The sequence below is a fragment of the Pelophylax lessonae genome (genome assembly GCF_965119305.1).
Source record: "Pelophylax lessonae genome assembly, chromosome: 7".
NCBI lineage: Eukaryota > Metazoa > Chordata > Amphibia > Anura > Ranidae > Pelophylax > Pelophylax lessonae.
The window spans coordinates 241,859,363-241,878,541 of NC_138774.1; the positions used below are offsets into that span (position 1 = coordinate 241,859,363).

General features: G+C 44.4%; 1 protein-coding gene across 1 annotated transcript in view; it reads left to right on the forward strand.

Moving 5' to 3' along the window:
• MAPKAP1 (MAPK associated protein 1) overlaps nucleotides 1-19,179 on the forward strand; it is a 433,900-nt gene that overhangs the window by 84,607 nt on the left and 330,114 nt on the right. Inside the window, exons 3-4 of the mRNA XM_082263170.1 lie at nucleotides 9,352-9,441; nucleotides 17,436-17,584. Of these exons, the coding sequence (XP_082119296.1) occupies nucleotides 9,352-9,441; nucleotides 17,436-17,584 (239 nt within the window). The remainder of the gene's footprint in view (nucleotides 1-9,351; nucleotides 9,442-17,435; nucleotides 17,585-19,179) is intronic.

Sequence of the window (19,179 nt, forward strand, 5' to 3'; positions counted from 1 at the left end):
CCAAGCCCAATAACAGACCGGCCAGCATGGGCCTCGCCCCACCCCAGACACCCCGAATGTGCACAAACTGTGTCCACGAAAGGGCGAAGCCCCCCCAACCCTCCTCCCCCAGAAGGGGAAACCAATGGGCTCCCACCAATGGCCAAATAATATATAGCGACCCAGACCCATATCTGGGAACCCAAACCAGAGCTCCGAAATCAGAGCTAACAGCGTCTCTCCTGCAGCCAGACCCCCAAGGGAGCAAACAAAGAGAAAAAAGATCAGAGAAAAGAAAAGGAGAATAGCCCACACCACTATGGGCAGAGAAAGAACAAGAAAATAAAAGGGAGTAACAGAAGAAAAAGAAAAGAGTAATAAAGAAAAAGAGGCCAGGACAAAAGCAATGTAAAGTAATCACATGTCCCCCCTCGCCGGACCCCAAGCCACCCGGCTGCAACTAAGGAGCCTGCAAATACTCTATCCAGGGGCTCCACATCTATGTTGCCTATCCAAACGAATACTGGCCAACTTCTCATTAAGCATAATCCACAACATTTTAGTTTTTACCTGCAATAATTTAAGTCCAGGCGTTTTCCAAGCACGCGCTATAGTAATTTTTGCAGCCAGGAGAATAAAAAATATAAGGGAACGGATATTCTTGGGAATCTCAACTGGCAAGTCCGAGAACAGCACCGTCTTGGCGTCTCTATCAATCCTCTGGCCCGTCGCCGAGTGTATCAGATTAATTACCCGAATCCAATATCGCCGAACCTTCGGACAACTCCACCACACATGGTACATATCCCCATGCTGCCCACATTGTCGTAAACACAGGGGGGAGGTGCCCAGAAACAATTTGGCTAGCCTCGTTGGCACCAAGTGCCACCGAGATAGTACCTTATAGTTTGCTTCCACTAAAGTGGTGTTGAGTATACCCCTGTGCACCATGGTCGACCACTGCTCCCAGTCCTCCTCGTCAATAGTTTCCCCCAAGTCAGTCTCCCATGCCAGCTGATAGGAAGGCTTAGCAGTCGTCTCGGCAAATAGCCCGTACAGGTCCGTGATTTCCCCCCCTCGTCCCAGGCCTCCCCATGCACCTATTCCCTGCTCTCCCTTACATTACATTGCACCCCTCATACCTTCTGCTGGGAGGAATCTGGGAGGAATCTCGGGGTGGAGATGGGAAACAATGTGCAGGGTCTGGAGGAGGACCAGGGGATAGTCGGGAGTCAGCTGCCGGAGTCTGCTGAATGTTGAGATCAGGGGAGGCAGAGATGATGGAGATGAGGGAGTGCTGTGGCGGCACAGGTGCAAGGTCTCTAGGAGTTCTGTCATCCTCTTTGCTGCCTACCGCTGAGACCAAAAAGAGCAGAGATGAGCCTCTCTTTTGCTACCACGGAGAAGTGCAGGATCTGGCGGAGGAGCTCTGACATCCTCTTTGCTGCCGAGTGCTGAGACCAAAAAGAGCAGAGATGAGCCTCTCTGTGGCTACCACGGAGAAGTGCAGGATCTGGTGGAGGAGTTCTGTCATCCTCTTTGCTGCCTACCGCTGAGACCAAAAAGAGCAGAGATGAGCCTCTCTTTTGCTACCACGGAGAAGTGCAGGATCTGGTGGAGGAGCTCTGACATCCTCTTTGCTGCCAACCTGCTGGGACAAGGTGTGGGCAGAGACGAGGGGGGTACTGCAGCAGCAGGAGAGGTGCAAGGGCCACATTTTCTTCCTTGCTGGAGCAAATTGTACAATGCCTTTATAAGAATGTTTTGCCTCCCTCCTGTATCAGCTGTGGGTTTAGGATTCTGTATATGCAGGTCTTATTTAGTACCCTTTCACACCAGCCATGTTAGTTCCGATCAGCGGGGATTTCTTAAACAGATCTGCTGCTGAATCGGGGCCGAGCGGCACGGATGTCACTTTTGTGACATCCGTGTCCATTCAGTTTTTCCCTCTGAGAGCTTAAACGACCCCATTAGGTCTATGGGCAGTCGGATGTAAACAAACATGGGTCCATTTAAATCCAATTAATTTAGATCTGTCACATTTATGTCTGAAAAAAAGAAAATGGAAAAGGATGCAGATTTTCCTTGACAACCTCAGAGGTAATCAGATGTCAATGAACGCAACGCCTGTTTACATCTGCCTGCTCATTGACAAACGTAAAGCTTCCATTCAGATCTGTCTGAAAAACTGACCAGCGGATCTGATTGGACCACCCATGTGAAAGGGACATTAGGTATTTTTCTATTTCTTTTTTTATCTGACTCCCTGTGATATTTTTTTTATAAGCCCTGGTTCACATTGATGCTACTTTGAAATCGTGCCACTTCAAGTGAAGTAGCAAAATTGCAAAGTAGTAGGTCAGTGCGATTTCAGGTGCTTCTTGAAAGATATCGGTGTGGTTTCATGCACAGATGTCTATTGACAGAACAAGTCCAGTTGAAGGTGTACCTATAGTATGTAAACAATTACCTGGATAAATAAGAACCTTCACAGATGTAGCGCTACCCTTGCAGGAGCCGCTCGTAGAAGGCGCATCTGACATTAGCTAAAGTAGTGCAGGAAATATTTTTGCAAATCGGTGTGGCGCTGTAAAGTTGGCGTCACAGCGATTGGCACGGTGCCATTTATGGCAATAGGCTGCGACTTGTCATGCGACCTGACCTGTAAAACATTTAGGATTAAGCATAAACAAAGTGGACTTTCTCTATTTTGCAAATAAATTGTGTTAATTCCTGAATTGCAATGACCATTCACTGATTACCTTTTGCCTGGAGTGTACATCGGGCAAACGTGACGGTTGGTGTTTCACCTTACTTTCCCTTAAGATGTGCAACTAACGCGTTTCACATAGCACTTTCACTCATAACGATTAAGTCCTACACGGGTGAAACGCATTACAGGGCAGACCTGGGCTGGAGGGATGTATGTGATGTCCATCATTAAACTTGTAAGATTCCTATGATGTCATTGGGGTGCGGCTTGTTGTTTTGAAGTGGAGTATTTACATGGGGCGCAGGAGCAGGTTCCGGGCTTTGCATCCAGCTACCCACATAGCCGAGGAATGAGTGGGTAGTGGGTAGAGATGTGGGCTTTTTAACATTGTGTCTCACCACATTGAGTTACTGTGAAGAAACACCTCCTTGTCAAAAGTATTCAATGTTTTTTCTTTTCTTGTTAGACTGAAGCATTTTGCTCTGAGTAACTGACTTTGTGGAATGCTTTTCAAAACACTAAGGGCTATTTAACATTAAAAGATAAGTCCAGGATTAAAAAAAAAAAAAAAAACCCACAAACAATCATACTCACCTAGGTGGATGCAGCATTGATCCCCTGCTGGCTCTGCAGGGAGAGCTGAGAGATCAAATACCGCTGATCGCTCCGTTCTCCCATCCACTCTGAGCAGAGAGCATGACTGTCAGTCAGCGGCTCTCTGCTCTCCCCTCTAGTGCTCACTGGAGCACTGGGCTGTGGAGGGGGAAGGAGAGGCTGGCTCAGGCTCTCAAAGGATCACTGGTAGGCTGAACCAGATGCCAGTCCAGGTATCTGGATGGACCATATGGTTGAGATATTTCCCCAGCCTGGACTGGCTGAGTGACGTCAGCTGACAGCAGGCTTTAGCCTGTCTGCATAGGAGAAATAAGCCCAAAAAAGCTTTGGCCATAATTCTCCTTTAATGTGCTGCCTTAGTGCCTACACTTTAACACACATTATGTTAAGGCAGCCCATTCGTTTGAATAGGCTGCCTAAAAAAAAAACAAAATGATGAATGTACAATTTTTGTAATGCAGAGCACTACGGCTCATGGTAGCTCAATTCAGTGTTTTGCAGTTCACTGAAATGCATGAAATGCATGTCCATTTGCAAGGTGCATTGGAGTGCCATCAGAATGAATGGCACCAAATCACACCTAGGTATGTAACATGTATTGCTACATGCGTTCATGTTACTGCAGTGTCATGGTGTAAATGGCTGGATTCACACCATTGCCTATTTTTTTTTACCTACCGTATATCCTGGAGTATAAGTTGACCCAAATATAAGCCAAGGCACCTAATTTTACCTCAAAAAAGTGGGAAAACTTATTGACTTGAGTATAAGCCTAGGGTGGGAAATGCAGCAGCTACTGGACCCAACTGGACCACTATGAGACACAAAACGGGCTATGGGCATGGTACAGGAGATGCAGGGCTGTGGGCATGGTACAGGAGATGGCACAGGAGATGGTTTGGGCATGGAACAGGAGATGGTTCGGGCATGGCACAGGTGATGGCACAGGAGATGGTACAGGCATGGCACAGGTGATGGTACAGGCATTGCACAGGAGATGCAGTGCTGCGAGCATGGTACAGGAGAATGTCCTGTACCATGCCCGCAGCACTGCATGAGGAAATGTAGGGGCTGTGGAGGAGCGGTAATTGGTTTTCAGTTTAAGTCAATAAAAATGCATCACAACATTACCATAGCTCAGTCTTTCTCCAAGTTTCATTGTCGGAGTTTTATATTTGGACATTTCTCCTAGTTGTACTTTTATCAATCAGTAGTTGTTTATAACCCTAAAGCTGGATACACACTATCCAACTTTTGTGGATAGATTCCCTTCAGATTTACCTTTTCTATGTAGTGCAAGGGCCTGCTAGATTGCATACAAATTGAAAGTGTTTAGGTTTGACCTTATATTATACGGTTTTGGTAAGTCTAAAGGAAAAAGTCTTCAGAAAATCTTATAGTGTGTATGGCCCATTAGGCTGGCCATACATTGTACAATTTTTCTTATTCAATTTCCTTTAGATTTACCTCCAACTATGCAGTACAAGGGCCTGCCTGATTTGCATACAAACTAAAATTGTTTAAGTTTGACCTCATATTATATGGTTTTGGTAAATCTAAAGGAAAACTGTATAATGTGTGGCCATTTTTTTTGTTTCTAGAATGTCTTTTAAGTTTCTGCAGGGCTTAGTCTACCTCTTCATGTTGGTAGATTTTGACAAACTTCTGGTCCTTTATTTCATGAGGCATATCCTCCTTTGATCCATACCTGTCTTGTTCACTCAGCAACTATGAATGCTGACATCTCATCAGTCCTTCCATTGGGCATACCCAGACATCAGTCTCCAGACTCTGGCCGCTAAGCAAGCACTGGTATTCGCTGCACCCTCATACCAGATTTCTACCTGGATACTACACCAAGCTAGTAAAGCATATGTAGGATACATTCTTTTCCTTAGCATCAGATCACCTTGGTTACTCTCTCTCTATCATGTCCTCTCTGGGGGGATGCTGCCCCCTTCCTTGGGGGATTTACTAGGACTGTTAAATCCTTGTAGCATCAATCCGACTGGCAGCATGTTCCTGGACATCGCTGTATTGCAGCACATACAACCTTTACGTTTCTGCAAGTTTTTTTTTTTTACCCAAATGCATGTGGAAGCACAGTTGTCAGGGGTATGTCAATCAGTAAATACTCTGGATTTACTGTGTTTTAGTCCTCCGATTACCTCCCACACAGGACTCTGTCTGCATGGGCATCGTATTTTATTCCTTTCCTGTTTTTCTGGGCATAGCTGATCTTTGCTATTTACCATTTGTGCTTTGCACTGATTATCATCCTTTTAATTACACTTAATCAGAAGATTTATAAGACGTGTGCTTCTGGCAAGCTCTGCCAAGGTTGACCCAGACCCAGCTGCCCAGTGCTTTTCTCCTGGTACGTAGCACCAGTATATTCACTGACTGCCATTTTTTGCCACACAATGGCAAGAGGACAAGGTTTTGGTAAAATAATATAACAGTAAAAACCTCAGCATTTTGTAAGATTGCTTCACTCTAAGTGTAGCATTGCTGTGGCCTTGGTAGTTTGAAGCTACTGTAATTTTGGTGATGTGGCAGTATAGTTAGGGCACTTGCGACCCTCTGTGGTCTATGTGCAGTCTAGGCTGCGGATTCAGACAATGACTGGCCGGGCTATACCCTCCAATCCTTTTTTGTGTTCCCTCAGACTCTGACTACTGCAAATAGAGGTGTCATTTGCAATAAGTAGTATTTTGTGTGCTGCTGTGTATTGCTTATTAATAGCCAGAGCTGGGAAAAAAATACCAGGATAAAGATTAGAGCTGGTATATGCAGATTGTTAGGAGAGTTTTACAAGTAGAACTCCAGGCAAATGGATAAATGCACAATGTGTGTGTATATTGACTGATCAGCCATACCTTTAGGATGACCCACCTAAAACTGAGTATATACCTCTTTTGCTGCCAACACCACCCTGACCCATGGTAACATGGACACCACTAGACCTCTGAAGCTATGCTGTGGCATCTGTCACCAAGTCATCAGTAGCAGATTCCTAAATCCTGTAGGTTGCTAGGTGGAGTCTCTACAGATTGAACTTTCCAGCACAATCCATAGATGCTCAATGAATTGAGATCTAGAAAATTTGGAGGCCAAGTCAACATCTCAAACTTGTTGGGTTCCGTAAACCATTCTTGAACCTTTTTCATAATGTGTCAGGGTGTGTGAAGGCCACTGCCTTCAGGGAATACCATTTCCATGAAGGCGTTCTCTTGGTCACCATCAATATTTTTGTAGGTGGTATGTGTCAAATGGCGCTTTTCCAGTTCATGGAACCGAACGGTTCGGCTCGCTTTTGTGCTTTTCCACTGCTGGTACCGCATGGTATAGTGTATGAACGGTTCGGTACGGTACAGTACGGCTCTCAAAAATAGTACCTACTCGATTGTGGTTCCAACAGGTACCATACCCGGTACCATATCCCACAATCCTTTGCATGCAGTCACTACTAGCCACTGATTGGTCAGAGAATCCCACCCACCCCGTTGTTATGCCACCCACTTAACTTTAGTACTACTTTAGTTGAAAAGCATACCGTACCGTACCGAACCGTTCCAACACCGTACCATGCAGTGGAAAAGCAAACCGGGCCAAGCAGGGCCGAGTAGAGCCGAGACGGTACTTGCAGTGGAAAAGTGCCATAAGTAACATCCACATGAAAGGCAGGACCCAAGGTTTCACAGGAGAACATTTCCCAAAGCACCACACTGCCTCTGCCAGCCTGTCTTCTTTCTATAGTGCATCCTGGTGCCATCTCTTCCCCAGGTAAGCCATGCACACGCACCCAGCCATCCACATAATGTAAAAGAAAATCCTGGTCCAGTTCTGAACAATGAAATGTATGCTACCGGTTTTCTTGACGCTGTGACTAAAGCCCCGTACACACGTGTCGAAAATTGGTAGGGAATTTTCGTCCGACGACCGATCTGCCGATTTTCAACTTGTTAGTATGATGCTTCCGACAACTGACTCCGACTTTTCGGCCGAAAAAAATCTGGTGTGCAGACTATAAAATTTTTGTCTGCCGTCAAAACACGACCGATTTTCGTGCAGTCAGTACAGATTTAGACAGGGAAAAATCTTATGAGCAAGACTGGGCATGCTCAGAGAAGAAAGAACACAAAGAAAGCAAACCAACACATGACATCACTTCTGAAGTAGAATTTTTTTGGGCGAGAAAATTTGTGTGCAGTCTAGGCACTTTCCAACCAACAAAACACCACTATGGACAAAAGACGGACGACCGGTCGGCCGATAATCGTTGCGTGTGTACTAGGCTTTAATGTGTCGCTGTACCTTTTTTTTTTTTTGCTGTTCAGATTGTTGTACTATTCCTGCCCCATCCATCCTGCTGTAAATGCTCCAAGAGAGTACAAACTCTCTAAAGCCCCGTACACACGTACCGAATGTCGGCCGAACGATCGGCCGTCTTTTGTCCGGTGCTGTCCTGTTGGTTGAAAAGTGCTAAAGACTGCACACGAATTTTGTCGGCCAACAACAGCCGACTGCAGAAGTGATGTCATGTTATGGTTAACTTTCCCTGTGTTTTGTCTTTTCTGAGCATGCCCAGTCTTGCTCATCTGCTGTTTGTCGGCCGAATTCTGTACTGACTGAGGAACAATCGGCCGTTCTGGTGTTGGCCAACAAAAATTTTAAAGCCTGCACACCAGATTCTGTTCGGCCGAAAATTCGCAGTCGGTTGTCGGAAGTCGGTTGTCCGAATATTTACGGCCGACAATCGCTACGTGTGTACGGGCCTTATGGGAGTACCAATTCTCCATAGGATTTATGTAGAGTGTAGGGTGCATGTGCCAGTACATAGATTGGGACAAGCGGTTTGGTAGCTTTGTTGGCTATATTGCATAGAATCAGGGCTAGGAGTTGGGAATGATGCAACAATTGAATCTGCAGAAATGGTGCAGATGCATTTTATTGTTACATTCATAATATAAACGTATATTTACTGAAATAACCCAATAACCGTAGTTCTCCCTTTTTTAAATTGAAGATTTTTTTTTTTTTTGCTAGTGTCGCTGTATCAAAGGCTATAAATGAAATACTTTTTTTTTTTTTTTTTTTAAGATTATACTTATTAAAACAAATGTATGACTGCAATAAAAGTTTGATACAAGCCATTATGATTATTATTATTATGCGCATTTTGGTTCAAACTCTTTAAGCTTACCCATTTTACTTACTCGAACACAGAATATTAGTGGACTTGTACCACGTTGTAATATTTGATATTCAAAGAATTTTCTGGCTTTGCATTAAATCCCTAGGAATTATTATTTTTCTCTGCATCTTTAGGAAGGAGAGGGAAAAAAAAAAATGGTAAAATAAAAATATCCCCATTCATATCTCTTCCCCCTACACATTTGACTAATGTTGCAGCAGATACAAATCACCTCCTTTATTACCTATAAACTGTTCCGTCCTACCATAGAAAAACGCTACTAATTTATATGGCCCTGACATTTTATAATTTTTCCTGATTTTCAGATAAAGGATTCTATATTTAAAACTTTAATAGTTGAGCCCGAGTTCATTTATCTTTAATTTTTGAAACGGGGGCACGTAATTCATATCTATAATTTTATGCACACTCCGTAACATTCATGGGACTTCATTTGTACATTAAAATTCCTTTAAGACCGTTATTAATGATTTATATAACGAACTGTCCTATTAATCACACTAGTTTTCACATTTTATGATTCCCTTCTATGTTAATACTATCTTTATGGTCTGTATTAATGTTTTATGTCCCCTAATTTCAATTATAAATCAAGCACATTTTTCTGTTTTTGTTGGTATTTTCTGAACTTGGTGTCAGCTTTAAAAATTTTATGCACGCTGCTCTCTCTTTCTGAAACTCCCCCCTCCCCTCTCTCCTGCCCCTGTTCCCCATCTTTCTATACATGCATTATGAAATATTCATGACATTGGAATTAATTGTGATCTCTTCTTTCAGGAAAGTTTCACCAACAAAGTAATTCTATTGTTTCCTGCCTGTTTTCTAGCGCAAAAACTGGAGCGTCTTCGCAAGGAAAGGCAGAACCAGATCAAGTGTAAGAATGTGCAGTGGAAAGACAGAAACGCAAGCCTTTCAGGTACTCTTGCACTGACAAAGTCTCTCTTTTTGTGGTTAAAAGACATATACTCAGTATAAACGTCCAAAAATTTAGAATTGCAGGGCGTGAAAACACTTTTAATTCATGAGCAGGTGATTTATTTATTTTTTAATAAAGGCAGTTTTGTGGCAGGCAGGGGGCATCGAAAATATTTTACCTCCACTTTCTGTCTTACAGTCGGTACACATATAGTACATCAACATGGATTTGGGGTGGGGGGGAGCGTCATCGTGGACAAGGCTGTACCTGCACTGCAGGGGGGTTAATAGCTTATTTTGTCCAGGGGAGAGCGAAAATGGTTTTACTTACCTGATCCTCCGCTGCACCAGCAGATGACGCTTCCCCACAAACCAGCAACGAACTCTCCCTTGGCAACCTCACATCCAGTGCAGGACTGTGGAACATGCTCTGGTCTTGATCACGTCAGGACCCTCGACCAGTGGAATGTGGGGGTGTTGACCCTGCAGAGACAGGCCTAGCTACAGGAGGAGCCAAGCATGGGGAAAGTAAATCTGCTCTTTTGTCCTTCCCTAGACCTAAATGAGCAGTTAACATGTTCAGTGAGAGCTCAGCCCAAGGAGTTCACTTGCAGGGCTTAACTGCTTGCTTAGGTCTATGGCAGGGGTCTCCAAACTTTGTAAGCAAAGGGCCAGTTAACTGTTATTTAGGCATTAGGGGATCCAAACTGTGACCAGTGGGATTAGAAAACACCCTGGTATCAGCGGGAGGAATAGTGCCCCTTTATTGGTTTTAGTGGGAGGAATAGTACCCCATTGTTGGTATCAGTGGGAGGAATGGTGCTTCACTATTGTTATTTAGGGGAGGAATAGTAGCCATCATAGGTGTCTGTGGGAGCAATAGTGCCCGATCATTGGGATAAGTGGATGGAATGGTGCCTTAAGGGCTGGATAAAGCCAGCTTGGAGACCACTGGTCTAAGGGAACAAAAAAGGATATTTACTTACTCAGTCCTCAGTTTTTCCCTGCAGGGTTTGCAACCCTACATTCCACCGGTCTTGACTGCAAGGGACAATCTGTTATTTTCATTGAGTTGGGCTATAAAACATCTGTTAGGTTTGCTGTCTGCATCTTCGTTTGCCACTTACATCCATTCCCATTATTTCTTGTCCTTTGTCACTGTGACAGTAAGGGGAAATCTCTCAATGGAGTCTATATGTATAGCAATGAGAAGCACTTAATCACTGTTTTTACTCTTCTCACATGTTTTAACTTGACTTCTAAATTTTTTTCACTGCATCAAACCTAAGGCCCCTTTCACACAGGCGGACGGACCGTTCAGATCTGCCTGTCCGTTTTTTTGGCGAATCTGAACGGTCCCCCCATGCATCTCTATGGGGCATCGGATGTCAGCGGAGACAGGTCCGCTGACATCCGATCCGTCAAATCTGGACGGATGGAAACCCTATTTTCCATCCATCCATCCAGCGGATCGAATGAGAACGGACCGACGTTCCGTTCCAATCTGTTTCCCCCATAGAGATGTATGGGGCTCTGACAGCTGTGTCTCCGCACACAGCGCGGAGAACAGCTGTCATTCTCCTGCTCAGCGGGGGATAGGCGGATCAATCCCTCGCTGAGAAAAACGGAGTCCATCCAATGGGGAGTGTGTGGGAAAGAGCCCTAAAAGTAAAGTAAAACTCGAGGCAAACATAAAAAATGCAAATGTTTGATGTTTTGTCAAGCAATTAGGATACACACATTTCACTAATCAGTAAGAGCACTCTGCTACTTCATGATTACAAATTACTGCTTCCTGTGGCCTAGGAAGCTGAATTGCTGAACCAGTTGGATGAATTGCTCAGTATAGCTGGATACACACTATACAACTTTTGTTGTTTTGATTTCCTTTAGATTTACCTCAACTGTGTAGTACAAGGGCCTGCCTGGTTACTTACAAATTGAAAGTGTTTAGGTTTAACCTCATATTATATGGTTTTGGTAAATCTAAAGGAAAACAATCTAAAGACAATGTATAGTGTGTATCCAGCTTTAGACAATATATGTGTCACTGGTCTGGTTACAGTGCATTCGGAAAGTAGTCACAGTGCTTCACGTTGTCCACATTTTGTTGCGTTACAGCCTCATTCTTAAATGAATTAAATTCATTATTTTCTTCATCATTCTACAAACAATGCCCCATATTGACAATGTGAAGGAAGTTTGAAATCTTTGCATATTTATTAATAAAAAAATTAATGATCACATGTACAGTGCATCTAGAAAGTATTCACAGTGCTTCACTTTTTTCACATTTTGTTAGGTTACAGCCTTATTCAAAAATTGATTAAATTATTTTTTTTCCTCAAAATTCTACAAACAATACCCCATAATGAAAACGTGAAAGAAGTTTGTTTGAAATCTTTGAAAATGTATTAAAATTAAAAAAGTAAAGCAATCCAATGTACATAAGTGTTTACAGCCTTTGTTCAATACGTTGTTGAAGCACCTTTGGCACCAATTACAGCCTCAAATCTTTTTGGTTATGATGCTACAAGCTTGGCCCACCTATTTTTGGGCAATTCTCAAGCTCCATCAGGTTGGATGGGGAGCGTCGGTGCACAGCCGTTTTCAGATCTCTCCAGAGATGTTCGATCAGGTTTGAGTCTGGGCTCTGGCTGGGCCACTTAAGGACATTCACAGAGTTGTCCCATAGCCACTCTTTTGTTATCTTGGCTGTGTACTTAGGGCAGGGCTTGACAAATTTGCCTGAAATCTAGGAGCCAGCTAAAAAAGTTAGGAGCCAGTTTTTCATTTTTTTTTAAACTAACAACCAAGCTTTATTTAACAAAACGGATACTAAATTTACACATAAATACGACTAGAACCCCACTCTCCTCTATAGCGCAATTGGATGGAAACAGACTGTCTGTCTCTTTCCATCCGATGCCATCTGATCCGATCCAGGCGGTGGATAGAAAATAGAACCACCATCCGTCTGTTTTTGGCGGACAGGATCAGCGGCAGATTACCGCTCCATAGAGGAGAATGAAGGGTCCGATCTAGTCTGCCTGAAAAACTGACAGGCAGACCTGATCAGACAGCCCGTGTGAAAGGGGCCCTCGGCTGTGGCATGGTGATGAGGGAAAAAAAAAAACGGAAAAAAAAAAAAAGATATATATATATATATTTATATATATATATATATATATATATATATGAGACCTAGCTGGCAGGGTCTCGCTCAAAGCTACAGCTGTACTTTCCGAAGGCCGAGGCACTTGCGCAGGCCGCACAGGCCGAATGCACATATCCCGCAGGCCGCTGCTAGCTTACAGGCCGCCGCCATTTTCCTGCAGATCGCACGAGTCATATTGGCGTAGCCTCGTGTCTCCAGCATGGGGGCGGCCATGTTTGAGGTGACCAAACACCTCGTGGAGTAATTGGGAGGCGCCGGAAGGCATGTAAAGGGGCGGAGCCGCCTCCTTGGCCCAGGGAAAGCAAGCCAAAGACTTCCTGTCTGTAACAGACAGTGCTGGAAGCAGGTTGATAAGAAACTTCTGTGCATCAGGTGAGCCTTGGGGTCTCTCTCTCTCTCTCTCTCTTTCTGAGGGGTCCAAGCAGGTAGACTGAGGGGCGCTACTGCGCTGGGGGACTAAGTTAAAAAAAAAAAAAATGTTTTTTTTCTTTTTCTTGCAATTAATTTTTTTGTGTTTGCTGGCAAGTGTCTTGTTACATGAACCCTGCCACTCATGTATCCCCACCTGATCCCCTCGGGGTGGCCGCAGGACCCTCCAGTACCCCACTTGTGATGATGCATTATCAGCAGTTTTGGAGTCTTTGGTATCCCGGGTGGAGGTAGCCTGTCAGGGACGGGGGTCAAGAAGAGCGACCCCCGCCTACCCCTATGTCATCTGATACTTCTGATACGGATTCTGAGCTGGTCATTGCAGTCCCTTTTCTGGGGTTGTTGTCTCAGGTACGGTCTCCTCCGACAGTAAGGAGGACGCTTCTGCCTCCGCCATAGCACAAGAAGCGTTGGTGGAAGCACTAGTTGTGTCTGTCCGGGAAACCTTAAATCTTGAGGTTACACCGGCAGAGGTAGCTGAGACTCATATTCCTTTTTTGGTACTAGCAAGCCTACCAAAATGGTGAAGGGTTTCCCTTGCCCAAATGGGGTCTTCCGTAAACGAGCCCCTGCTATTTCCAAACGCATTGCTAGGCGCTATCATTTTGAGGAATCCCTCATTACAAAGATGGACGGTACCACCAATAGTGGACTCACCGATTTCCAGACTAAATAAAGCCACTGTTATCTCGTTGGATTGACAGAATGGGCCCCACTCATCTCTAGGGTGGGGGACGTCTTCACCGATTTCTGGATCCAGGGCTTTCCAGAATCCTGGGTCAAGGGGTTCGCAAGGTCATATGGTCGGGATACAAGATCGAGTTTCGATCACTTCCACCGGTGCGATTCTTCCCTTCCAATATTCGACATCCCCGGGTCGCTTAAAAAGCTTTGCGGGGAACAGCTTGATGCAACAAGCAGTGGTAGTTCCCGTTCCTTGGAGGAGTTCTAGTCGAACCTGTTCACAATGCCCAGGAAAAAGGGCTAGGTGCGTCCAATTCTGGTCTTGGAAGAGATGGAGTCCATCCATACAGTGGTGGCCTCCCTGCATCAGGGGGATTTCCTGGCGTCCATAGACATTTAGGATGCCTATCTTCATATTCCCATCTTCGCAGGACATCAGCGTTTTCTTTGCTTTTCCCAAAGATCATTACCTGTTCCCACCAGGACACTGAACTATCTGGACCTAATTTTTACATACATCCTTGGCAAGAGTGTTTCTCCAGGCGGAGAAACTCCAGAAGATTCAGTCAATGATTCGGATGTTGCTGTCCGTCAACTGGCTGGGATTGATGGTCGCCTCCTTAGAGGCAGTACCGTTTGCCCAGTCTCATACCCGAATTCTCCAAAGAGGAGATTCTTCTCATATGGAATCGGAATCCCGATTCCCTGGACAATCGGATCCGATTGAGCGAGCAGACCAGGGAGGCTCTGGTCTGGTGGCTTCGGTCTCCAATGCTCAGCCAGGGCAAGTCATTTCTTCTGATAAATTCCAGGTTACCGATAAAGGTGTTGGAACTGAGAGCGATCAGACTTTGTCTGATTTACTGGACCGAGCAGCTCCAGGGCAGTCCGGTTCGGATCCAATCGGACTATGCCACGGTCATGACTTATGTCAATCACCAAGGGGCACCAAGAGTGCCCTGGCGGCCATAGAAGTGGCCAACATTCTTTATTGGGGGAACAGTTGTTCCAGTTCTCTCCGCGATATTTATCACGGGGGTGGACAGGCAGATTATTTCAGCCGTCAGATTCTGGATCAAGAGGAATAGTCTCTTCGTCCAGAGGTATTTCACCAGCTGTGCCTTCATTGGGGCACCCCGGATATGGATCTGTTGGCAGGTTGGCTCAACAGGGCTCGCGCCCGCGATCCTCTAGCGGACGCAGCAGACGCGCTGAGCGCCCCGTAGGGGAAATATCAGCTACTGTATGTCTTCCCCCCTCTCAAGTTACTGCTGAGATTTCTCAGCAGGATAGAGGTGAAGGGAACTCCAGTTATTCTGGTAATTCCGGGCTGGCCTCGTCAAGCCGGGTACGCCGACTTGGGCAGGCTAGTCGCAGACGCTCCTTGGAGACTTCTTCTCAGGGAGGATCTGCGGTCTCAAGGACCGATCTTCTATCGTGCTTTACAGTCGCTGGTTTTAACGGCCTGGCCATTGAGACCCAGGTACTGAAGGACAGGGGATTGTCAGCTTCAGTTATTCCTACTCTAATTAAAGCAAGGAAAGCGACTTCTAGCAAAGTCTATTATCGCACATGGAAGACTTGTATTGCGTGGTGTGAATCGTTGGGATTTCCCCCACGTACCTATTTGGTGACCCGAATTTTGGCTTTTCTGCAAAAGGGGGTTGAGCAGAAACTATCCTTGAGCACGATCAAGGGTCAGGTTTTTCAGCGTTAGCAATCTTCTTTCAGAAGCCGCTGGCTACTCATTCCTTGGTGCGGAATTTCATCCAGGGGGTGCGGCACTTGGCTCCGCCTGTGCGCGCGCCCTTACCGCCCTGGGATCTTAATTTGGTTTTGTCGGTTCTGCAGAAACCTCCCTTTTAAAATAGCAGGGAGATTCCCTTGCTTACATTATCCCAGAAGGTGGCCTTCTTGGTGGCTATCACTTCTGCACGCAGGGTGTCAGAACCGGCTGCATTATCATGCCATTCCCCATATCTTGTGGTTCATAGGGATAAGGTAGTTCTTCATCCGAAGCCATCCTTTCTTCCTAAGGTGGTTTCAGACTTTCATCTGAATGAAGATATTGTGCTACCTTCCTTGTGTCCTCAGCCCAATCATCCTCGGGAATATGCGTTACATTCCTTGGATGTGGTTCGGGCAATCAGGGTATACCTGAAGGCTACGGAATCGTTCCGTAAGACGGATTCACTTTTTGTGATCACGGATGGCCCCAGAAAGGGGTTGCCTGCATCTGCCACGACTATCTCCAAATGGATCAGACAGACGGTGGTACAGGCTTATTCGATTAGGGGTCGGAATCCTCCGTTCCCTGTTAAGGCGCACTCCACTCGAGCGCTCAGTACTTCCTGGGCCTACCGCCATCAGGCGTCAGTGGTCCAGGTGTGCAAGGCGGCTACCTGGTCGTCGGTTCATACCTTTACAAAATTTTATAAAGTTGATGTGATGGCATCGGCGGATGCCTCATTTGGTTTTGCAGGCCGCAATTTGAGGAGACCGGTGGTCTACCTCGAGGGTTTTTTTCCGTTGGAATTTCAGTTGAGTCTCATCGTGTGATTGATGAGCCTTTAAAGCTTCTAGTTGGCACCCGTTGGGCCTTCTAGATTGGATTTTGATTTCCATTTTCCCACCCCTCATTTGTGGCACTGCTTTGGGACGTCCCGAGTTGATATTAATCAAGGAGGACTACGTCTGTCAATAAGCGACAGAGAAAAATGGATTTTTGTAAAATCTTAATGTAAAATCGTTTTCTCTTAAGCTCATTGACAGACGTAGTACCCGCCCCTCTGTTTTTGAGTTGGGTTGGGTTAAATTCTCTAAACACTGCTTTGTGACATAACTGATTTGCTGTAGCAGGAAGTGAGAGGATATACCCTCTGGGACTGCCCCTAGGGTGTGGCCAGAACGTTTTCTTTCCTGTCTAGTCCTACTCCTGTAGAGGGCAGTATAACCCGAGTTGATATTAATCAAGGAGGACTACGTCTGTCAATGAGCTTAAGAGAAAAGGATTTTACGGTAAGATTTTACAAAAATCCATTTTTAATTGGTGTGGACAAGTGAGACTTGCCATGGCTAGGTGGTGATTACTGATTTTAAATATTGCTTGCAAATATCAGGTTGTTTTTAGCAGTCCGAGGCACTAAAACCTTAAAGGAAAGTTTTAAAGCCCTAAGATTTGGGTAGGTGGGGGAGGGGGGCTTGGGGAGGCAGGGGAACTGTTCCTATCGGGAGGAACACAGTGATTACTGCTATCGGCTATAATGGACGCTAGGAAAAATCGTATGTAAAATCGGACAAGCTGGTTATACTCCAGTTGATCGATCAATTAACTTGGGTACATACATACAGCCTGCCCATACATGGTTCGAATCTTGGCCAGTCCCTGCTAAAATCACCAAGATTCAAATCGTCTATGGCCAGCTTTAATGGAGTCTGACATTGGGGAGAGATGCTTCTGAGATCATTCAAAGTTTAAGGACAGGTGCATTTGACCTGCTTCAAGTGTGTTTTGCATTCCCATTGACTTGTATGGGAATGCAAAACCAATCTGAAAGTGAACAAAAGCCCATCAACGTGCCTTTGATTGGAATATTTTACATTGTACATGTGCTATTTAACACACTTTGCTTACAATTACTTATGTAATGTACTAAAGCATAAAGTTTAAATGTAATTTGTATTTTTTTAAATTTTACTTGCAGCAGAAGAATTAAGTTCGCTGTTTGAGAAAAAAGATTTTAGGGAAAACGTCCCTTATAGTGGGAAACCATCTATATTATCTGTACGCTTGGAGCAGTGTCCTCTGCAGTTAAACAATCCCTTCAATGAGTACTCTAAATTTGATGGCAAGGTGAGAAACCTCTTATTTTTTTATGCTGCAATTTGCATATTTTATCCACAGATGTCCAAATTCATTTTCATTTTGGGATGTAATCCTCTTCTGTTTTAGTATTCTTTTCCATATTTCTCACTGTAGACTTGTTGAACATAGTTTCTATCTATGTGAATGTCGCATAAAGCAAGCAATATTATTATGGTAATGAGAGTTCTCCTTTAATAACTTGTCTATGAACTTCTGTCATTTAGTTAAAAGGGTTTAACATTGGCGTATATCTTGCTGTAGGCAAAATAAACCAAAGTAAGACCATTGAAATCTAGGAGTCTACGCAGTTCCACAAATCATAACATAAGAAGTTCTTTAGAAAGCAGTAACATTTCATCATGTATGTGTGCATGAGACCGTATAATGTAATTTTAATGGAAATACACCCGGGATACAGCACTGCCACATACTACCATAGTACTGAATGGCCGTATGTGGCTGCATGTGTGTTTACACCAATACTTGTGTATACCCGGGTATGTGCATAGCTATGTGCCACTGGATGCTGACAAGGTAACACATTTATCTGCTAACATTAGCTTTAGTCGTTGAACCAAACATTCAGCTATTGGGCTGAATTTGCTGGGCCAGTCAGTCCTGGATTGAAAAAAAAGTCGTTGAAATCCATGCCACTTTTAATAGATTTTCCTAATTTCAAATACATTGGAATCAGTAGCAAAGAAAACACCAGGCCCTAGATTTCTGAGGTTTAAAGGCAACAAGAATGCCAATCCTTTGAAAAGGGATCATGGTTCAAGTTGCATTTCAAGACCATTGCACAGTGGTAAGGAGGCTCACAGCCTGTTTTAACCCAAAAAATGCTGGACTACCATGAAACGCAGTTGCTGCGCGGCCACATTCAGATGAATGAGTCATGTTTGGAGGGTGGTAGTGCCCCTCCGAATACAACGTGAAGTATAATTCCTACTGTGGCCACAGCATGTGTTTATTACCAGCCACCGCCTTTGCAACATAAAGAAGGAGCGATTGGGTGCGGAAAAAATGTGATGATGATTGCACCCAGAACTAGATCACTAATATTTTATTTATTTATTTATTACAGGTACTTATATGGTGCTTTCAATTTATGCAGCACTTTACATATACACACACACACATACTGTATATGTATGTATATATATATATATACACTATCTCACAAAAGTGAGTACACCCCTCACATTTTTGTAAATAATTTATTATATCTTTTCATGTGACAACACTGAAGAATTGACACTTTGCTACAATGTAAAGTAGTGAGTGTCCAGCTTGTATAACAGTGAACATTTACTGCCCCCTCAAAATAACTCAACACACAGCCATTCATGTCTAAACCGCTGGCAACAAAAGTAAGTACTCCCCTAAGTTAAAATGTCCAAATTGGGCCCAATTAGCCGTTTTCCCTCCCCGTTGTCATGTGACTCATTAGTGTTACAAGGTCTCAGGTGTGAATGGGAAGCAGGTGTGTTAAATTTGGTGTTATCACTCTCACTCTCTCATAATGGTCACTGGAAGTTCCACATGGCACCTCATTGCAAAGAACTCTCTTAGGATCTGAAAAA